At 42.6% G+C, this 23,132-nt stretch overlaps 1 protein-coding gene and 1 long non-coding RNA gene across 6 annotated transcripts in view; one reads left to right on the top strand and one right to left on the bottom strand.

Moving 5' to 3' along the window:
* Positions 1–1,160: 1,160 nt before the first annotated feature.
* PARP11 (poly(ADP-ribose) polymerase family member 11) overlaps positions 1,161–23,132 on the top strand; it is a 66,060-nt gene continuing 44,088 nt past the window's right edge. For 2 of the 4 annotated variants that reach the window (XM_045467187.1, XM_045467185.1), the window contains exon 1: positions 22,242–22,444. Coding sequence is in view for 1 of the 4 variants with exons in the window: in XM_045467186.1 (XP_045323142.1) it covers positions 22,427–22,444 (18 nt within the window). In the remaining 3 variants the exon portion in view is untranslated. Of the gene's footprint in view, positions 1,325–22,239; positions 22,445–23,132 lie in introns of those variants that run through there. The other 2 variants (XM_045467189.1, XM_045467186.1) reach the window with 2 other exon arrangements.
* On the bottom strand, positions 8,203–22,650 carry LOC123592179. Of its 2 annotated transcripts, none has more exons than XR_006709619.1 (3): positions 22,535–22,650; positions 17,998–18,267; positions 8,203–9,364 (listed from the first exon to the last, which is right to left on the bottom strand). It is a non-coding gene; the product is annotated as an uncharacterized LOC123592179 (long non-coding RNA). The 2 variants fall into 2 exon arrangements; XR_006709618.1 differs by lacking the exon at positions 22,535–22,650 and adding an exon at positions 22,013–22,149.

The raw sequence follows: 23,132 nt of genomic DNA, 5'->3' as shown, positions 1-23,132 counted from the left end.
ATCTGGTGTCACCTCCCTGCCACACCTCTAAAAAGAAACAGCTTAAATGAGTCAATGTAAACAATGTAAACAACCTAAATGAGTTAATGTAAACAGATTAAGGCATATCCATATGATAATAGAATGTGTAACTACAAAAGCTGTGTTTTTAAAGGATATATAATGAGTTGGGGAGATAATTCAGGATAGATGTTATTTTTTAAAACCATATAAAACTACATAAGCCACAGTTTTATTTATTTTGGGAGAGAGAGAGAGAGGTGGGGGCCGGGGTGGGGGGAGGGAGAATGCAATCCTGGGGGAAGGGGCAGAGGGAAAGAGAGAATCCCAAGCAGGCTCCATGCTGTCAGCTCAGAGGCTGACATGGGGCTCGAACTCACAAACCATGAGATCATGACTTGAGCCGAAATAAACAGTAGGACACTTAACCGCCTGAGTCACCCTGGTGCCCGTACGTTTCCCCCTTTTTAAAACTTTCTCCCCTTTGCCTCCTTCTTACATTAAAACAGATCTGAAGGATGCATACCAAAATGAAATCAGTAGTGATCCTCAACTGATGAGAGAACTAGATTGCTTTCATGTTCTTTTTTTACCTCTCTACATTTCTAAGTTTCTAATGATTATATTTTGATTTTATAACTAAAAAAAAAATGACAAAGACCCACAAAGCTTAATATGAAGGAGAAACCCAGTGCCTAGGGCAAACCCTGAGACCCTGAGGGAAGTGGCCCAATGGCATGCTCATGACTGGGGGGGGGGGGCAGGGGGGTGCCCTATGCTTCCCTCTCTGTTGCCTGATGAACATTAGTCTTTCGTAGCCATGTCAGAACTTTTGGCTTATGTTGAGCTTTTTGAGCTCAAGTCCTCAAGACTTCTTTACATTAACTATTGTCAACAGTTTTAATAACTGAGTTGTTGTTTTCTTTAAATCAAAATGAAAAACTTTCATTCCCCTCCCCCCCCCCATTAAATTCCACTGTGTTTGTTTTGGCTCCTTTTTCAGGCAGACCATATCCTGTTTCTGTCATGCAGCATATTATTTATATTTCATTTTGTGTCAGCCCATATTTACATGTTGGCATATAGTGCATATCACTGAAAGATTTTCAACGGAACCGGTCCCAAACAGGGACCAGAGGCATCTTGTTGTATCTACCTCTCCTTGGGTGACTTCGCTCAATCGTGCAATGCTTTCTGGATGCCGTGGTTTGCCTGTTTGTACCTTCACTCAACTGGAAAGCATCTGGTCCTTATCTATTCATCTTACCATGAGAAACTTTGTCAAAAGCCCTGCTGAAAGATTCGCTCCCTCTGGAACAATCTGGTGAGTTTTGGTAACCTTTCAAAAAAAATGTAAAAAATATGAAATGATGTCAGTATGATGTGGTTTATTCTGCATGAATTTGTACTGGCTTCTTGAGAATACCACTTCCTTTTTGATGTGATTATAATCTCACTCTTTAATAACCCAGGTTAGGGTTTGCTGGGATCAAAATTAAACTGAACAGTGCAAACTTTCCCGAACCTACGTAGTCTCCCTTTTGACAACTAGGACAGTTGCCCATCACTATTTCTTTGGCATCCCTCCAGAGATTCCTGAAAGATTACTGACAATGGTTCTGTGATTAAATCTACAAGCTGTTTCAGTCCCCAGGCATGTAATTTGTCAGGGCCTGGAGACCTGAGCTTATTTAGAGAGGCCAGGTATTTATTTTCTAAGGAGCTTCGCACCTAGGGCTGCAATTTCCTCTTCACCATGTTTATACTCTTTCCAGCTTAAAGATCCTTCTTGGAGATAGAGAGGATGGAAGCTAAGTAGGAGTTGAGTAACTCTGCTTCGTATCTCTCACCTGCTAGCATTACATCCTCTGCCCTAAGCACTGGACCTGTCCTTTCCTAGTCTTCCTGAACAGAACATATTTGCATAAAGCCCTTTCTGCTGTTCCTGAGCACTTTTTGCAAGTCTCAGCTCCTTCTGAGCCCCTGACTTGCTAACGTGGTGGCTACAACCAAGTGACACTCTGCTTTTCTGCTCTGATTCTGTGCCCCTCCCTCCCACTTTTGTAAAGGCTCTTTGAAAACCTAAGGAGTGCTGTGGAGTTTTCTCTTCTGGCTGTGCGGGGGTCCCCTTTGCGGCTGGACATCGTGTTTTCTGAATTTGATTTAATTTGGTGGAAAATGTTTCTTTAATACATCCTCTGTCCTCCTGTCCTTTAAAAATAAAACACAATAAAATAAAACGAAACAGAGTAACAACCAAAAAGTTCCTCTTCAGGTTTGCTTCCTATCACAGATGCAAATGAGGTCTGGTAAACAACTGGTGGACTTTTAGGCTCATCATGTTCAATTTGCCTAGAAAAATGTATGACAAATGATAAAAAATGTTGCTTAACTTGCTTCAAATAAGAATGTGGAGGAGCTGTTCTTTCCAGTTTATTGTGCAATGCGAAAGAGGGGAGAGGGCAGAGAATAAGAAAGAAGGGAAATTAACATTGAGTGCCAACAACACTATTTCATTTAATTTGTATATCACTCCTGTAAGCACTGTCCTGAAGTTGGAGATGGAAAACATGAAGCTTGGTTTAAGTAACTTGAAATAACATTGTCTGTGATCTAATAGATCGAGCCAAGAGTCTAACTCAATCTGTATGACCCTACTGCTTATTCTCTTTTTCCTGCATGATAGGTTGTAGGGAAAGCAGCTCACAGGACCAATTTAGCCCAGAGATGTGTTTTGTGAACCATATGGCATTTAAAAAAAATTGAATGTATTTTCAACGTTTACAATTTAGGAGATTTTCCATCATCAAATTCCAGATTTCCAGCTTCTTTTGAAAATTTGTGGACCCACATTTTTCCCCCGCCAACCACTGGCCAAGTTGAAGAGAGGTGATCCCTTTAGGGAGATCATGCCCTCCCCAGGTCTTCATGATCTGTACTTCTTTCCTCATTTACATTCTCTACTTGGTCCTGCTAGGTATTTGGGTTTGCAAAGCCCAGGGCCATGCTGTGGCTCCATTGTTTTTCCTGGTTTCAGAGAGAAAGCCTTCTGCCACATGGAAAAGGAGGGAGCAAAGGTTATGAAAATCACAGATATGTCTCTTACACTCAATTCAGCCTTGTTATTCTCCTGGAAGAGGGGCTCCCAGAAACTCCAGTGGTTCCAAAAAGAATGTACTTATGTTACTCAGTTTGTCCAAGCTCCTCCATTCCCAATAATGTACTCACTTTCTGTGCTGTGGTTTTTTAACCACAAAGTCTGACAAGAATGTAATTTAAAACGTTAGAACCTCTAAGAATGGGGGCAAAAGTTTGTTCCTATGACTGCTTAAACAGGGTTCTCAAGCATAATCAAAGCTTATGTTCTCCATGAGTTTCTGGCTAAGCATGCCATCATAGATGGGCACTACTAACAGAACATTAAAAATATTTAGAGGCTGGAATGACCAGACAGTGGAGGTAGCCTAGGCTGAGAATCAGGAAACCTGTTTAATAGTCTTGGTTCTGTTACTAAAGGACACCAGGGCATAGGATATTATAGTAACACAGACTTGAGAAAATAAGTTCTAAACTAGGGCTGGTAGCTAAAATGGAGAATATAGGAGGAAATCTGAAAATCATCTTTAAAAAAATTATTTTAGAGGGAGAGAGACAGCAAGCATGGGAGAGGAGAAGGAGCGGCGGGGGTGGGGGTGGGGGGAGAGAGAAACTTAAGCAGACTCCATGCCCAGCACAGGACTTGATCCCATGACCCTGGGATCATGACCTGAGCTGAAATCAAGAGTCAGACATTCAATTGACTAGCCACCGAGGCACCCCTGAAAATCATCTTCAAGGGAGAAATCCATTCACTCATTCAGGTACTTGACACATATTTACTATGTGTCCACATTTTAGTCAATGAGGGTTTAGAAGTTAACAAGACAGACAAAAATCCCTGCCATCACGGAGCTTACATTTTAAAAGGGAAAGGTAGGCTATTAAAAGAAAAAGAAAAACAAGTAAATATACATAATGACAGTTGGTGATAAGGCTGTGGAAAAATCCAAGCAGGGTAAGGGAGTTAGGGAGCTTTGAGACTGGAAGAGGGCTATTTAAATAGAGTAAGTGGGACATCTTCAGCAGGAGATGAAATTGGAATACAAACCTGAAGAAGTAAGGAAGCAAATCATATAGATATTTGGAGAAGAGTATTGGGGTAAAGGAAAGAGCAAGGGCAGATCCAGAGGTGGGGCCACACCCAGCATGTTTGAGATAGAGCAGAGGCCAACATAGGTAGAGTGGAGAAGGCAAGGGGGAGAGAATTTAGAAACGGGGCACAACAGACAACAGGGCTTCAGACCATGGAGGGACTCGCAGACCACTGTAGACACTTTGATCTTTGTTCAGGTCATCGTGGGAGGCAGGGAAGTGACAAACTCAGGCTACACGGGATTGCTCTGAGAGCTCTGTTGAGAATAGCATGTAGGCAACCAGGCACAAGTAGGGAGTTAGGAGGCCATTACATGGTGACTGGACTAAGTACCTTGGAAGTGGTGGGTTGCAGTTGTATTATGCACATTACGTTGAAGGTAAAGAGAACAGGGTTTGCAGAAGGATCACCATAGAATATGAAAGAAGAGAGAGGGAGCAGGGGGTGGGGGGAGGAAGGAGATTGGATTCTAAGATTTTAAGCCCCAGCAACCAGAAGAATGCCATTGACTAAGATGGAGAAGGTTGTGAGAAGACCAAGTTTTGGTATCAAGACCAGAGTTCAGTTTTGGATGCCTTCAGATGCCTCTTATACATCCAAATAGAGATTGTGAATGGGCAATTGGATACATGTACATGCAATTCCAAATGCAGGCATCATAGGCATATTGATAATATTTAAAACCATGGACTGGATGAGGTCACTCAGGGAGAGAGAGTAATTAGAAAGAGGTCTAGGGACTGGGTCCTGGACATTCAAACAGTAAGAAGTGGGGAATAAGGTGGAATCAACAAAGGAGCCTGGAAAGCTGTATCCAGGAAGGAAGAAGGAAAATCCGAAGAGGGTGGCTTCCCAGAAGCCAAGTGAAGAGAGTGTATTAAAGAAGGATGGAGTGACCAACTCGGCCAAATGCTGCCAAGGGGTCAGGCACAGTGATTACTTGGGATGACCGCAGACTGCAATGGTGAGGCAATTATTGGTGATTTTCATAGGAACGGTCTTGACAGTGATGGCATGCGTGGGAGGGCATGGGAGGGGAGGATGCTGTGAAATCCTAATGAGACCGAGTTCAACAGAGAATATGGGAGAAGAAAGATTGGAGACTATGAGTATAAACAACCACTGAAAGGAGTTTTGCTGTGTAAAGAAGAGAAACGGGATGGCAGCTGGAGGAGGAAGTGGGGTTAGGGAGGTTTCCTGTGTGTGTGTGTGTGTGTGTGTGTGTGTGTGTGTGTGTGTGTTTAAGATAGAGCCATGTCTGAATGCTCATGGGACAGATCCAGTAGAGAGCAGAGAAGTGATTCTCCAGAACAGAGGGGAGAATTTCTAGGAAAATGTCTGAGTAAATTTGCAGGATGGGATCTGGTGTGTGCATGGAGAAAGTGGCCTTTGCAAGGACCAGGGCCAGCTCATCCATAGCAGTGGTATAAAGGTGAGATACAGGGGTGTCTGGGTGACTTAGTTAAGCATCTGACTCTTGATTTTGGCTCAGATCATGATCTCAGGGATGTGAGATCAAGGCCCACATCGGGTTCCATGCTGACAGCACGGAGCCTGCTTGGGATTCTCTCTCTCTCTCTCTCTCTCTCTCTCTCTCTCTCTCTCTCTGCCCCTCCCTCACTCACACGCACAAGTGCTCTCTCTCTCTCTCTCTGTCTCAAAAATAAGTAAGATAAAAATTTTAAAAGAGAAAAATAAAGTTGTAATACAGATATGTTGGTACATGGGGTGACAAAAATGTGTAGCTATAGCTGGTCTCGCCACCAAGTTGAAAATGTGTAGGACAGGGAGAAGTTAGAAAACCAGACCGAAATACTCATGAAGAGGTTGGTAAGGGATAGATGTGTTTAACTCCACTAACTGAATCTGAGAAGACACCAAGTGGAGGCATCCTCTAAGTCATGAGACAGAGTAGACCTGAGGGTCACAATTAGCTGGTCTACTTCAGGTGCCATGACCATAGGTGTTTCTCCTTTGTCACGCTTCTTTTTTTTCTTTTTTAAGTTTATTTATTTATCCTGGACACTGCCACTCATAGAGACTCATAACTGCAGTTCTCTTCAACTCCCACACCATCATAAAGGTCAGAGATTCATCTTCCAAGGCCAGGGACCCTTTAGGAACTAATGCCAGCACAATCTTCTTTAATCCTGACAGTTCCACCTTCTCAATGTCCTCTTGCTCCAAAGGCAAAAAGAATATTTGGGTCTTTGATGGCCAAGTGACCCCTTTTTGCCATGCAGAAAGTTTCTCTGTTGTTTTCTTTTTCCTGTTCCAAGAATATTTCCATTTATCAGTTCATTAAAAGGTATGATAAGGATACAGATGACCATTTAGATGGAAGAGATGCATAGGGAAAGGTGTAGGGAAGGGGTATGGAGCTTCTGTTCTATATAGAGATACTCCATTCTCTTGAAATCTCCATGTGTTCACCAACCCAGAAGCTCTGAAAGTCACAATTAGAGATGAAGACTGTGGGCACTGCCATCTGAGCTGATGGCTAAAAAGCATGAGATGGGGTGAGTTCACTGAGAAAGACAAAAAAAGGAAGAACATAGCCCAAGGAGTAAGTGTTGCAGGACACCCACACTTAGGGAGCTGTGCATGCGTGTGTGTGTGTGTGTGTGTGTGTGTGTGTGTGTGTGTGTGTGTGTTGGGGTGGGAAGGCAGAAAACACAGAAAAAAGGCATTGCTTGGTTTGTGAGTTCATACCTACTTTCTTGCTCAAGGGAGTGAAGATAACCAAGCATGCCAGAGAGGATGGAATGAAGAGTATTTTCAGAAAGGAGTCTTTAGCTGGGTGACCAAACCCAGGGAGACCCCAGGGCTGAGAAAGGGGGCAGGGAGGGTAGCTTAGGAAAGTCACCAGATTTGAGAAGAAGAAGGTCACTGGCTTTCAGGGGAACAGTGGAAGAAGTTGGTAGATGCCCAGTCTCAGGGGCTTAAGATGTAATTAAAAAAAGAAATGGAGACACTAGGTGGGTGTAAGGTTTTACACATTGAAACAGTGTTCCCATGAAATGAAGAAACTTCTATGAGAAACCATACAGTGTCTCTAAAAACCAAGCAAAACACTTTGAGGGATATCCAGGACGACGTGAGGAAAGGGAATCATGGAGAGGGCAAGAGAACCCCGGAGGGAGTGTTGTGCCTGCACAGTCCTCAGACTGTTTCTGGCTGGGCTGTCCTGGTAGCATAGCCAGAAACTCTGCGGCGCAGGCGGAAGGACACAGCCTTCTGGTAAGATTGTACACAACAAGCAAATGGAAAAGCAACATGTGCTGTGCCCTAAAATCCCCGGGATCTGTCTTTCATGGCCTGGAGAAAACGATAGGAGGCAGAACATGTACATACCGAGTCTTCTGTTGCTTTCCTTGTTCGTTTTCTGAATTACTTTTCCCACAGGCCTCTAAGTCTGGCTGTAAATGTGTGTCTTTGAGGGGTTTTTCTAACAGGCTCCTATTCCACATGAGAAGTCCAGGAGTTTATTCTTGGGGATGGCGCCATCAGAGATGGACCCTACAACTTTTGGAGAATGACAAATATTGTGCTTTGGGTCCTAAAGCCTCCTCCTAGCTATGTCTTGTGGAGGCCTTTATTGACACTGAGAGCCAAAAACTTCAGCCACAGTAGAATAAAACAGCTTCAGGCCCCCTCTGCTCCAGTTTGCTCTTTGACATTCTTACAGAAGGTCTCATGAAGCCTTTAGGACTAAAGCACACTGAACATTTTTACTTTGGAAAGAACTCGTGTTTTTCTTACATTTTAAAGATGCATGCATTTATTTATTAATCCATTAACACATTTCTTTTTTTTTTATGTTTATTTTTGAGAAAGAGCACGAGTGGGGGAGGGGCAAAGAGCGAGAGGGAAACACAGAATCCCAAGCAGGCTCCAGGGTCCCAGAGGTCAGCACAGAGTCCGAGTGGGGTTCGAACTCACGAACCGTGAGATCATGACCTGAGCTGAAGTTGGAGGCAAAAGGGACTGAGCCACCGGGCGCCCCCATTAACACATTACTTAATAAATACATTAAAGTGCAGAAAATGAAGTTAAAAAAAATCACCTCTCCACCTAAGGCAAGTCATTTTCTCGAAATAAAACAGATTTCAAGTACTTGAAATAACCGCAGTCATGGGACCACGTGCTTGACCCGCATCACCAGATTGAATCTTCAGAACAAATTGATGAGGTAGGTATTTACTGTAGCTATTTTATAGATGAGGAAAGGGAGCCTCGGGGACATTCATGGGCCCAAGACCAAGAACTGGCAAATGGCAGAGCCAGAGTCCCATTTCCAATCTGCTCCACTGAACGTGTTTTTACACCACTGCAATCCCCCATGGTTTTTGGTCAACAGTTTTTCACATGGCGGCCTCGCCTTCACGGCTGTGGTGATGAGGGGTTTCCCTGTAGGAGGAAGTCCTCTGGGAAATCCATTGGGTCCCCTTTCCTCCTCCCCCAGTGATGCTACAATTCTCAGGGAGCTTGGACCACCTCCCCCCACCCTTCCTCCTCCATACTGAGAACCTCTGTGGGTAGAGGGAAGACAAGGCAGCAATGGAGCCCCCTGCTGGTGAAGGGCAGGATGTGCAGACAGCTCAGAGGCTTGCAAAACAGGCCAGGTCACAATTCCTGTTCAGGGTCCCCTGGGGCCCTTACTAGAAGTGTGACTTGAGACAAGTGGCAAAACTCCGTGGGCCTCCGTTTCCTCAGGTGGAAGGAAGAAGTGATCTCATCCTCCTCTGTGGGGAGGTACGGTGGGGGTGGGGGGAAAGAGCCCTGCCCAGTCATCTGAGACCAAGCTGGAAGAGAAAAGGAGAAAATGTGGGGAAGCCATGGTCCAGGCAATGGGCCGGCTTGGAATTTGCAACCCGGTGAAGGCTGGGGGGGGTGGGGGGGTGGGGGTGGGGGGAGGGGGTTAGGGGTTCAGGCATGTGAGAGATAAGGTTGGCTTCACAGGGATGGGATTTGCCAGGGAAAGTACTTTCCTTGATTTGAAGTGACAAGTGCTCTTGACAGTGCTCTTTAAGGGAAGGAGATGTGGCTTCAGTGGTGTAATTTCTGGATGACTGTTACTAGCGAGCAGGAGTTTATGTTCCCACGGCTGATGATGCGTCCAGCAATGCATGTGGCTGGGCTGTTTCTTCACACACTTTTACTTTTGCTTTCCTGTAAAGAGTTCCAGTGTTATCATTATGTTTAACAGTTATAAACACTCCCATTTATTACGAGCTTACTAAGCACTGGCTTTACTTGTATTTGCCTGGGAAATTTGTGCTTATCACCCCCAACCAGGGCAATGAGTGAGCTGTACAAACACTGCTTTATAAGCCTCAGGCTGGCTTGTTAGTATGCAGCTCTCACTATAATAGTACATGGTTCAGCCTCCAAGTTCCCACCTGTTTCCTGGTGTTGGAAGATGGCAGGGGTAGTGACTACCAGAGAACTTAGCTTCTTCTCAGGTGCGTGGGGAGGTTTCGGGAGGTTGGGAGTCCTACACAGGAACAAAGATGCTTGCTGCCTTCTACATTCTACCCAGGCCCCTGGCCCCAGTGGATTCACAAATCACCAACATAGCATTTTTCTTACCACACAGTCCTTATCTGTTTCTTTAGTGCTCTCTCCCCCAAGAAGGTGAGCTCCTCGTGAGCAAAATCTAGATATCCTTTCTATTATCTCCTCGTGCCTAACGCCAATGTCCCCAGTAGGGTCTGGTACATAAGTGGATGTTCATTGTGTGTTGAACATAAGAATGACTTCTTTTCTCAGCTCTGTTTCTGACATGCTTTGGGAGCAGCTCATTTTTGGAAAGAATTTATTTTTCCTCTGTCACAAACTCATTCCAAGGCTTGCCCACAACTACAGGACAAGTTGACCCTTGAACAACATGGGTTTGAACTGCACAGCTCCAGATACATGTAGATTTTTTTCCAGTACAATATTGTAAATGTATTCTCTTTCTTAGGATTTCATTAACATTTTCTTTTCTCTAGCTTACTTTTTTGTAAGAATACATGCATGTAATATGACATATTACATATGTGTATATACACATTACATATAACATATAACACACAAAATACGTGTAAATCGACTGTGTTATGGGTATGGCTTCCGGTCCACAGGAAGGGATGAGTAGCTGAGGCTTGGAGGAGCCAAAAGTCATACATGGATTTTTTCTTGTGCAGGAGGTTGGTGCCCCTAACTCCCAAACTGTTCAAGGGTCAGCTGTATTTTTATGACAGTGGTGTGATTCTGAAGTGTTCTGTTAAGATTACTCATGACAATTTATAATTTACTATCAAGAACTATTTCACAAACATTGAAGGGAGAAGCCAGTTCTCCCTGGGATGCATTTGATGTTATGTAGGACACACAACAGTAGTTTCTCCATTGTTAAGAAATGTAACTATACCATTTATTTGGTGAAATATAAATGCGTTAGGCTGTTGGCCAATAGAAGAAGGGTTGGATTAGAATAGGATGGGCACCAATGATGCAAATTGATCCTGAAGCAATTAGTTGTCCATTCAACAACTTTTCTCAAATTTCATAGCATAGGGAGGAAAGTGAGCTAGTTTGGGCTTTGTTATCAATTGTGTACTAAAATCCTTTTCTTGCCTTAAAATGAAATGTGTTCTAGTACTGAGCTATGTGGGCTTACTTCCTATGACTCCTAAGATAAAAAAGAAATTTCTGCATATTAGATTATTACCTAAATGTTCTGATTAGGAAAAACTGTCAATGGCTTGGAATTCATTCAATAGCCCACCAAACTTTTTGGAGTATCCCCTGGACACTGCTCAACAGGAAGAGGGGAAGAGGGAAGAAGGGAGCGGCCCAGGACACACAAATCAATAACAACACAATTCAACACCCACACCCAAATGCCACAAGGATTATTGTGATCAAGTGGCAGACCAACTGCACTGAATGCATCAGAGATTTGGAGAGAGGAGAGCACTGTGCCTGGGGGTGGTTAGGAAACACTGCCCAGGAGGATTGGTAACTGCACTGGGCTTTAAAGGGCCGGTGAAAGCCCACCGAAGGAGATGGCTGGGAATCACATATCACATTTCACCTTAGGGAAGTGGCCTTGGCAAAAGGATGGAAGGGCCTGTGCACCTGGAAGACGGCATGGTCCATCTGAATGGATAGTAGGCTTGCACCTGGGTGGAGGGGACACAGCCAGAATTAAACGCTGGGGCTAGATATGTCGGACTCTGAGTGCCACACTACAACATTTGGATTCTAAACCAAAATGTATCTTCCAAATTAAAAAAAAAAAAAAAGGGTGGAATAAATTTTATTGAGAGGAAACTGAAAGCCGAGATCAATGAAAAAAGCTAGTAAGAAAATGTTAGATTACTTGAGACATAGAACAGAGACCATCAGACCTTGAAGGGCCCTTCAACATCATCTGGTCCCAATGCCGTATTTCACAGATGGGGACGTTTCAGCTGAAATAAAATCAAAACGTACCCACGCTCACTCAGCTAGTAAAGGGCAAAGCCAGAGCTAGAAACTAGTGTGGTGTTCTTTTCACCCCCCTTAATAAATTCAAATCTCCAGACTTTGACAAATCACATCCCAGGTTGCTCAAAGAACTCCCAGAACCATTGTCAATAATCTTTGAAAAACCATGGAGAATAGGAGAACTGTTAACAGACAAGAGAAGAACAAAGTTGTCCAGATTCTCAAAAAGGGGGAAAGGGGCATATTATAAAAACTATAAGCCAGTCAGCTTGACAATTATCCCTGGCAGAATTCTAGAACAGAATTTTAAAAAGCTATTTACTCCACAAACATTATTATAATAATAGAAACGAAGGGGGAAATAACCCACAATTTCCCCACTTTAACCCATCAACTGAACAGATTATTAAGTAGACTCTTTGTAAGTCTTTAGAAAAGCAGAGATCACTCAGAGCCAACCCGAAATCTCAGAAAACAAAACATGTCTTCATTTATTCCTTTTTGGATAGGGATATTAGACTGGCAGAAAGAAGAGGCATCAAAACCATACTTGCTTTCAGCATGGCATCTGACGAAATCTATCATAATCACCTTGTGGATGAGACATGACCTGGCTGATAGCCAATGGGTACAACCACGGCTGGTGTAAGAATTATACCTAAAGACTGCTGATTAGTACATATGTCAGCCTGAAGGGAAGCCACGGCGGTGAGCCCCGGAGGTCTCTCTTTTACATGTCTCTGAAAGGATTTTTGTCTGTGTCTTACAGGAGATGCTTATCAGATTTTCATATGCCATGAACAAGGAGGGATAGCTGATATGAAGGATGATTGGATAATAACAATAATAATAATAATAATAATAATAATAATAGCAAACACTTAGCGAACACTTGCTATGTTGCATGAACTGTGTTAAATATTTTTCCACAAAATTATCACACTTAAATTGTACCACTCTCTGAGGCAGGTGGTAATATTAGATCTCCATTTTAGACATGAAGAAACTGACATTTTCAGAGATCAAGTCACTAGCCCAAGATGACACAGTTCATGAGCAGAGGAACAAAATTTTGAATCCCATTATGTCTGGCATTGGAGTCTGAATTAAATGAATCTATGTAATTTTGACAGACCACAGCCAGAAACTGAAATCCGTGCCACATCTCAGAGCTGAACACATGCATTATAACTTAAAAAAATTAATTTCATATACAAGGATTGGGCCGGTCTGACCTACCACATCCATGGGAGTGACCTAGGAGTTGGCCACAGGCTCCAAAAAGAAAACGGTGAAGAGAATTCACCAAATGTGGGTCCTCTTCATAGAAACACAGTGTTTGAACCAAGGCAGCTAATGGTCCTGCTGGCTATGTGATCAGAACACATTTTAAGATAAATCAGAAAAAGGCAACCAAAATCAATTCAGAAACCATGTTATATAAAGCATGGTTGAAGAAAGGGCTGAGAAGTCCTAAACCATCGCATATATTTTTTTAATTTTTTACATGTTTTTATTTATTTTGAGAGAGAGAGCAAGAGAGAGAGCAGGGGAGGGGCAGAGAGAGAGGGAGAGAGAGAATCCCAAGCAGGCCCTGTGCATGAGCACAGAGCCTGATTTGGGCTCGAACTCACAAACCATGAGATCATGACCTGAACCAAAATCAAGAGACAGTTGCTTAACTGACTGAGCCACCCAGGAGCCCCTAAAGCATCACATATTTAAAAACAAGTCATATGAAAAAAAAGCTCAGAATTCCTTTAAAAAGAAGAATGGAAATCTATGGGTAGAAGTTATAAAGAGCCATGCTTTGGTTCAACCTAAAGGACTCTCTGTTGGAATTCTCTGGAAATACGATGGGCAGTTTCTCAGAGTGGCCAGTTTGCCGTTACTATAAGAGTTTAAACAGACAGAGTGAGCCCTTGTTAATGTGGAAGAGGTTAGTGTGGGAGCTGGGAGGAAGACAGAGGTCATGTAAGCTCCTTTCCAAATCCAAAATTCTAAGACTCCACTTAGATGTTATCTTAGCAGAATTTGGTTAGTGGTTATGGTTCCAATAGTGAATAACTTATCAAATGGTCCATCAACCAATCCTGAAACAGATACAAATATGTTCAAACAATATGATTTGTTGGGAAATAGGAACGTTTCTACTTTAATTCTTAATTGAATTTGTAGCTACCTGAATTTATATCAGTATTATTTAACTGGCAAAGGTCCATCCATATCAATCCATATCAGAACAAGAATGTAAAACTTCTCACTTTTAATTATACTGCACAGTTGAGCCTCCTGACCACCTATCTCTTTTTGACAGTACATAGTTAAGAGATCTGTAGTTTTTTATAAATGCCTTTACTCCTAAATACACATTATACTGCTTTCATTCGGTCTTGACCATTTGGTTGATTTGGGGTAAAGCAGCACAATTAGATTATTGCTACTCCAGACAGCTATTCTTAAATGTGCTTGACAAAAGCTGATCTTGCCCACCCAGAAACAAAGGAATTCTCTGGCTTATTAGAAAGTTTGTGCTCGCTTTTTTTTTTTTTTTTTTTTTTTTTTTTTAATTAAATCACAGCCATTCTTGCCTGTGTGCCAGCGCCATCTAGTGATGAAATGAGCACATTTCCAGTCAGGGAGTAAAAACCCTGTTTCAGACAATCTGAGGGACCACCATTCCTATCTGCATCCCAAAATATTTGGAGTGGAAGATACCTCAGGGGCCAAATATTTAACAGGCTTGTATCATCGTCTCATCTAGGCAGGCCTTCCCCAAGATCCTTCCCAGAGACAGTGATTTTTTAGTCTAGTCCCAGAGTAAGTATTCACCCAGGAGAGCCCAGGCCGAAAGATATCCTCCCAGGACAGATGAAAATGAACGAATTGAATGGTAGAGATCACGCTGATTTTTTCCTTTCTATTTGTTTTTAGTTTCACTTTTTTTTTTTTTTTTTTTTTTAAGAAGTCATGGCAAGTGAGGACATGCAAAGGTATGTGACTGGAGACCTGCAGAAATGCTTAGAATAGCCTCAGGGAGTGGGAATGGATGAGAAATGAAAGCATGACATAGGAAAATGTACAAGCGCCCTACGATAGAGGGAAGGAACTTAACTTTCTTCAGGGCAGTGGTTTTTGAGAAGTGATTCCCAGGCAAATCTTGTTCAGTTCTGTGGTAATGATCAGCCTTGTCTTAAAGCCATTCCACATTTCACCCACTGGACTTTGAAGGGAAGGATATTACAGGCATTCCTATTCCAGTTTTAGAATTATTCAGGATCATGGATAATGTTAAGAGTATCCTATCAAGTAAGAATGTAAACATGAGAGAGCATCATCGACAAATGTTAAATGTTGATGGAGGGATTTGGATTACGTTTGCTAGGGTTCATTTTCTCCTCTGAAAGTTTCTTATTCTGTGATTTGAATCCATCCACAAGGTCTACAAGGAGTGCCTTTGTATCAGGGGTACCTGTCTCAGAGGGCCCACGGTTTGACAGAGTAAGAGCCTCCTTGTTTCTTTAGTTGCACAGGTGAGTCAAAGCAAAATGATCTGGACAGGAGAACTGATTCTTAGCTGATTCCTGTCCTTGCATTCTTTGGATGGCTTGTGTATTTACTTGATATCTTTTACAAGTCTTACATGTAATTCTCTTTTTAGTTTCCTCCAATAGATTAAAAGTTCCTCAAAGGCAGGGAGTTTATCTTTTGCTTCCTGGATGTCTGGGCATCATGGCGCTGATATACCTTAGCCCAGCATCTGATCTGTCTCATTATGACACCAAATCATGGACTGTGAGATCTGGCAGCAACATTGGAGATCACCTGGTCCAATGATCTCATCTTTTAGATGTGAAATTGAGGCCCCTAAAGGGGATGTGACTTGTGCAATATCACCCGGCTAGTTAGGACCAGAGCTTGGATCAGCCTCTGAGTCTCCTGACTGTTCTAGACTTTAACATGTCATCTCAAGCTTCTCTCCCATAAAGGCAGGGAACACGTGCCCCCTAACCCTCAGCTGGAAACAGTCAGCCACAAGCAAGAAGCTGCTTCTAACAGTATGTGAATATTGCCTTCTCATGTATGCGAATATTACCTTCTATTGCATAATAGATACGTGCTTGTCTCAACATACAAATGTTAGAATTATTGTTTTCTAATAAGGAAAATTGGTACCAAAGGTATAATGGGAAAGTCATTTATTCCTTGGCATAATGCTGTAAGCATGGAAGTCAAAACAAAGTTGTAACTTTGGGTGGAGTGCTTGGGGTTTAAGACTGATGGACATCTTTCTGAGTATGGTTCTGGACTCCCTGAAGCTATGTGAAGGAGGCCAGAGGAGGGTAAACCATGGATGTGAAAGCAAAGATCCTATATTTTTAAAAAAATGAATTGTTTTAACAGCTTTTTTTTGAGCTGTAATTCACATACTGTACAATTCCTTTATTTAAAGTGCATAATTCAATGGTTTTTAGTATAAAGGCACTCTATCTTGAGAGAACAGGAAGAAAGCATGAGAACAGCCAGTGGTCAGTGTATTACAAACACACCTCCTCCACATGGTGCCTTTTAAAGTGGAAGGAAAGACAATACATATCTAGTTTTTAAATGCAGTGTATGCTCTGTCCTGCCTCCTAGTGATCTATAGGGCATTATTAATCTACAGAAGCCCCCTCTATTGTTCACCAACTCCCCCTCCCACACTGAATCAAAGCTCTATCCATAGACACGTACTTGATTTGCTGGACGAAAGCAATGGACTTCATGGTGAACTTGCAGAAAAGAGCAGTCCTCGAGTTGGTGGGCGAAGGGTGCAAAGGGTCAGGGAAAGGGATGTAGGCAGTAAGGCAACAAGTAACACTGCCTTTTTATAAAGAAGAACATAAATTTATCTTGGGGGAGTACTTGAATTCCAATTGCAATTGGGTAATCAGGTCTGGTGTCAGAAGTAGATGGGTTGAAACCACATTGAAAACTGGCATAGAGTAGTAATTAGGGGTACAGGCTCCGTAGCCAGCCACCTAGGTTTGAATCTTTGGTCTTGGGCCAAGGCAATTAATCTCTCTGAGCCTCACTACCCTTACATGTAAAAGGGGGTAATAAGGGCACTTACTCTATAGGGTTGTCATGAGAATTATATTTGTTGGTATATAGAAAGAGCTTATTAACAGGGTCAAACACATACTTTGTGCCGTGTATTTGCTAATTGTTATACCAGGCCCAGTTCAATCTGCACATCTTATCTGCTCCCTGCTCTCCAAACATGCACACTCAGACACACTCACACTCTTAGGAAATTTGCACCAACTGTTCCCTCTGTATGGAATACTTTTTGCCCAAATATACATCACACTTGCTCCCTTACCTCTTCCAGACTTTTCCTCAAATGTTACCTTCTCAATGAGGACCATCCTGATTACTCTCAATATCCTTACCTTGTTTGTTTTTTTTCTGTAGTCCTCATCACCCTATAACATACTGCACAATGTTGTGCCTGCCCCCCTAGCATGTAAATTCCACAAGGACAGGGATTTTTCTCTATTTTGTTCACTGATCCATCCTAAAAAGCTAGAGACGGTGCCTAGAACATGGAGGGTGGTTGGTAAATATTTGTCAAATGAAGAACTGAAGAGTAATTCATATCAGATAATTTGTTCTAATTTCTTGACCTTCCTGGACGTGCTCATTAGGAACAAGAGAAAGCCCCACATGCCTGGAATGACCTAATGCAGGCAGGACACCCTCCGGCCACTCTTTCCATCACCCAAAGCTTTTGCTTGCCTCCCTGTCTCCTAATTTTTAAAATTATTTCTTATGGAAGTGTTTTCCTCCTTTCTGCTTTTAACCTCAAAGCTTCTCACACTCTTTTCTAAGTCATTTCTGTTGTCCCTTTCCGGATCAGTCCTATTAAGTCCTTCTTGACAATGTGATGACCAAAACCCTAATGTGGCATTCCTGGAAGGAAAGCCCCAGCCAGGAATGTCACAGCCCCAGAGCCTTTTCAGAATCTCCATCCTCTAATTAGGATGGCCACACATCTCAGCTGCTGCTTTTGACTGCTGCTGTGAGCTGCATGTTGATGCCCAGCATTGTGCCCAGATAATTTCCCTGAGCAGCTAAAACTAATAATCAGTGGTATTTTCAATAGAGCCTTGCCATTTAGTGGGGGAGTTATTTAGCACTTCATTTTTTTTTTCAGTTGAATTTAATTTCTGGTCATGTTTCCTAATTAGGAAGATTTACGGGATTCATTTTGATTTTTTGAAAAATTCCTTCCCAGGAATGCTTATCTCGGCTTCAGCAAATGTTTCATCTGCTTGTTTCACCTCTTAATTCCTGTCGGGGTTGTTAATGCGTCAGACTTCAACAGCAGGGCTGATTCTGGGGCTGCCTCATTGTTGGCTCTTTTTCAGGCTGAGGCTGGGTCTTTATGTTCAAGGCTGATGGGCACAAATGCTGCTTTTTCTCCCTTACTCCGGGTACCCTCTTGTGGCCCCTCGGCGTTCCTTTTGCGCCTTCTTCCGGTCTCCGGCTCCTCCTTTCTGTCAAATCCAGCCTGTCTTCCATGTGCATTTTGAGCACTCCCCTATTTCTGGCTGTAAATGAAGATTTAAAAATAAAAACAATTATGAAAATTACATTAAAATTATAAGTGATGCTATATCTTGCATCTCACCACTTACTGGTTCTCTTTTCTCCCTCTACTGTCTTTATGTGACATTTGGTTTTCACCACTTTCCCTTGCCACTCAACTAATGGTTTTCTGATCATTTTCATGCTTTCCAGTGACAGGTCTCCACTGCTCCTTTTCTTCTCCTCTTTCCTTTCCCCTCAGGCATTTCCTCCCTCCTCTCCTGGTATTCAAAGATCTAATACAGTCAAGCAGGTGGAAGGGGGGCTGCGAGCACTCAGTATCCTTGGGCTGGGGTTAGCATGGCTCTAGACGCTTCCACCCAGAACACATATAGAAAACATGTAAGATAACGTAAACTGTCTTCCGTTTGTTTGGTCTTCCTGAGAAAGCCAGTGACCATGGGCAGTAAGCATAGTTTCTACTGCCGTGGCACATTGCCCAGAGCCATAATGTAGAGGGAAACATTCCCAGTGCCAGACCTTGTGTGATAGGAGACATTTCAAGCATTACATGCAGAGAGTAATCTATTGAAAGACTGAGAGGCTGGGCTCCAGTGATGGGGCCCGTCCTTGAGAGGTATAGAAAAGTATAGTCAAGTTGTTTCCTATGAGGATATTTTAGAAAGTCCCAGATCCATTGCATTTCCTTAGCCAAATAAGAGGTGCCTTATTAGTACAATTTCAAATACCTAGATGGCCCAAGTAGGTAATTTAAGGATGAGAGATATTGGCCTGGTAACTCAGGTAAAGCTGAGAGGCCATTCCTAGCGGGACGGGATCAGCAAGACTTTAGCCAGTTGTTGGCATATGAGAATACCGAGTCTAAGCGAAGCCAGAGTCACAGTATTGAATGTGAAATTTCCTAGTTTTAAAATGGCAGTAACTTACCCCCTAAACTTAGATACTCTGTGTGTGCTAAAGCTCATTAGCTATCAGTTTGCGACCCCAGGACTAAATGGTCATTAAGATCCCTTCCCACTCTTGTTCTCTCAGTGGTCATAAATCAAGAATGATAGGAAAAAAGTTTAATACTAAACTTTGCACAGATATTTTCAATTTATGAAATATGTTCCCTTCATATTGCTTTGAGATATAGCAGTTTATATTTTAAAAGCTGATATATATTAAAACCAGTTGTGTTCTCTCCATTCCATTCTTTGATCACCACCACTGGCAACTCTAAGACTTCAAGGAAATGAAGTATAGTCCCAGCCCCACAAGGGTGGAGGACATGGCCCTAACTTGCTTTATAAAAATCCCCATCTTTGAAAAAGAGCTAAATAGTATTCACTTAATAAAAATTGTTGAACACGAACACAAAAAAACACTAGTAACAATGGGCCAATTTTATTAATTATAAATAAATTTTAATCCTAAATAATGGAATCCAGTAGTGTATTCAAAGAGTAGTGAACGCACTAAAGGGAGTGTTTATTTCAAGTATGTAAGGGTGGGCTGGACATTAGGAAATCTAGTACAGTTATATTAACAAGTCAGAGTAAAAAGTGAACATAGTAATAGAGCTTAAAGACAGTTCATAAAATTTAACCTCCTTTCCTACCTAAAACCTTGTAGGACACAAGGATTAGAAGGAAGTTTCTTCAAAGATGACTGTATTCTTAGGGGCGCCTGGGTAGCTCAGTCAGTTGAGCATCCAACGTCGGCTGGGATCATGATCTTGCGGTTCGTGGGTTTGAGCCCCACGTTAGGCTCTGTGATGACAGCTCAGAGCCTGCAGCCTGCTTCAGATTCTGTGTCTCCCTCTCCCTCTGTTCCTCCCCCACTCGCACTCTGAAAACAAATAAAGAAAAAAAGTTGAGAGATGACAGTATATTTTAAGATTTTATTTTTAAGTAATCTCTACACCCAACGTGGGGCTCAAACACACAACCCCAAGATCAAGAGTTGCATGCTCTACCGACTGAGCCAGCTAGGCACCCTAAGGTGACAGTGTATTTAAAGGATATCAAGAACGAACTAGAGACAAATGCTTGCTTTACTGCATTGTAGACTGAATGTTCATTCTCTTGTCATGTATTCCTCAAAAGTTTTCTGAGGTTTTGGCCAATGCAATAGTAAGAGAAAAAACTGCATTATTTGCAGATAAAATGATTGTTGACATAAAAATTCAGAGAGATCAGCTTACAAACTATTAGAACTAATAAGACATTTTCAGTGTGTAGGGTTACATGTTAAATAGACAAAAATCAATAGTTTCCCTAACTTACAGTAATGAAAAATGTCTCATTTGCAATGACACCAAAAAAATTATAAAGTATCTTGGAACAAAATTCACAAAAATTGTGCAAATCTTTGTGAAAAAATATGTATGTATTTGAAAATATAAAATAACTAAATACATGAAGAGATGTATTCCTGAATGGGAAGACTCACGATTTTGAAAATTTTGAAAAAGAAGGGAATTAGGAGAGAACTTGCTTTATGAAACAGCAAATATGTTACAAAGCTACAACGATTATAAGTGTGACATGGCAGGGTAATACACAGACAATAAAATAGACAAGAATGTTCAGAAACAGATATGCCTCCCTCCCACACATTTAGTTTGTAATTAACGTGCCACTTCAAAGCATTGGGGAAAAAATGGGTTATTCAATAGGTGATATTGGGGCAACTGGTTAACTATTTTGTAAAAAGTAAAGTGGAAAAAATAAGGTGAAGATATCTATCTGAATCCATTTATAAGAAAAAATTAGAGATTTCAAATTTAGACACTATTCTTGAGTGTGATTTGGCAATATGTACCAAAATTTCTATAATCTCTTATTTAGATTATAATCTCTATAATCTCTTATTGAACAATTCCATTTATAAGAACTAATCCAAGGAGGTAAGTGGACAAATGTATAAGAATGTTTATTGCTGCACTTTTTAGAATAGCAAAAATTGAAAACAACTTAAATATTTAACACAATGAATTACTTCAAATGTGTGTGTGTAAGATATACATACAAACCGCGGAATGCCATGGGTCTCCTTCAAAATGATGAAATAGGCTTAAATGCATTGGAGTGAAGGCTATCCATATGATATTAAGTGAAAGAACCAGGTTCTAAATCTATAGGTATTCCTTGATCAAAAAAAAAAAAATTTTTTTTTAATGTGTAGAGCTATGTAGAAAAGCCCGGAAGGATAATATAAACAAACGGTTTCTTTTTCCTTTCTCCTGGGTAGATTCTATTTCTTTGCCCAGAAGATTCTCCCCATCTCTTAGGGTTCTTTATCCAGGTAAATTCAATAGTGTATCCTTTAGGTCTTAGCTTAAACTCCGCAGGCAGGAAGAAGGAAAGTAGACACTGTCCTAGGTAAGCGGCTCTCATAGAACCCTGTGCTTGCCATACTACCTATAAACCATACTGTACCTTTTTATTTACCTAAATTACCTTTTCCTTTCTTCCCCAAGACTCTAAGCTCTGCGAGGGCATGGGCTGCCTACGGGTCAGTCTAGCATGCCAGAGCCTAGCTAGCTGTCTGGGAGCTCTTACTGCATGTCAAATACTGTTGGTGTTTTAAATGATCTCACTACACCCTCAGGCGGGTACTATTACTGTCTCCATTCTGAAGAGGAGGAACTTGAGAGACTGAAGTTTGTCCCAAAAGCCACTGGCCATTCTGGGATTAATTCTCAGGCCTGTCTGATTCTTGGCACTCTGACACGACACTCACTACGTAGTGATCAATAAATACCGTTGGAAACACAACCATCCGCTGCTTGAGGATCACTCGGGGAGGAGATGTTGCCGTGGGGACTCAGCACCGGAAAGGTGGCTGGAGGAGAAGCCCTTTAAATTCCCTTACACTCCCCTTACTCGCAAGCCCCGCCCACCGCGATCCGCCCACCGGCGCGGAAGGGAGCGGCTGGGGCGGGACGAGCTTCCGGAGGCGGGGCGGGGCCAGCGCTGGTTGGCCGGTTCGGGCGGAAGTCGGGAGGGTCGGTGGTCCGAAGACGCTGGCTTGTGACAGGGCGGGGTAGAAGGAAGGCCTACATAAAGGTTGCCTCTCCATCCCTTCGCTCCCGGGGACCCTCGGAAAAAACCCGACACCCCGGTCCCGCGGCTAGCCCCTTCCCCCAGGCTCTCTCCGCTCGATTTCGCCACCGTTATGTGGGAAGCGAATCCGGTGAGTAGCCGGGCGGGACGGGGCGGACCCAATGGGCGGGGTTGAGGCGAGAGGGGAGGGAGGGGGTTCCCGGGAACTGCTCCCCCTCACCCGCTTCAGGCTGGGTGTTGAGTTCCGGGACCCCGAAGATCCCGGCCCTTGTGGGTTCTACAGTCTCTGGCCTTTTGAGCGGTAGAGATGATTCCGTGGGATCCCCAACGCATTATTTCTTTCTGTTACAGTTATTTATTTGACTTGCTGTGGTTTCTCTGCCTTCCGCCCTTCACTGTCTTTTTAAACTTTGTGTTTTGCTTCCTGATCGGAGTTACGGGGCTTTGGACCTGTTACTCTTCCTTTGCCTCAGGTGTACCTGCCAGTCCCATCCGTCCAAAGCGAGGGGGATTCGACCCCCCGTGTTTTGAATGGGCCTAAGAGGAACCATCAGTACTCCTTTTCCCTTCTTGGTGGACAGTCATTTCAAACTTGGGGGACTGAGTGTATGTTCTAAGCCTCTAGATGGGGAAGTTCTTAGATTTTTTTTTTTTTTTCAGTGGCCAGAACTGATGACCCGGGACTTTTCAACTGCAAGTCTTGTCTCTCTCTCTCTTGTTTGACTCCGGTATTTGCGTTGTGTCTGCACGTATTTTTGTCTGCTTTGCTTTTTATACATTTATTTAATGTGCCGCCTTCAAAGAGTGGAATCTGTTTG

This window comes from Leopardus geoffroyi, chromosome B4 (genome assembly GCF_018350155.1).
Source record: "Leopardus geoffroyi isolate Oge1 chromosome B4, O.geoffroyi_Oge1_pat1.0, whole genome shotgun sequence".
NCBI classification, from domain to species: Eukaryota; Metazoa; Chordata; class Mammalia; order Carnivora; family Felidae; genus Leopardus; species Leopardus geoffroyi.
This window is presented reverse-complemented; position numbering and strand designations above follow the sequence as displayed.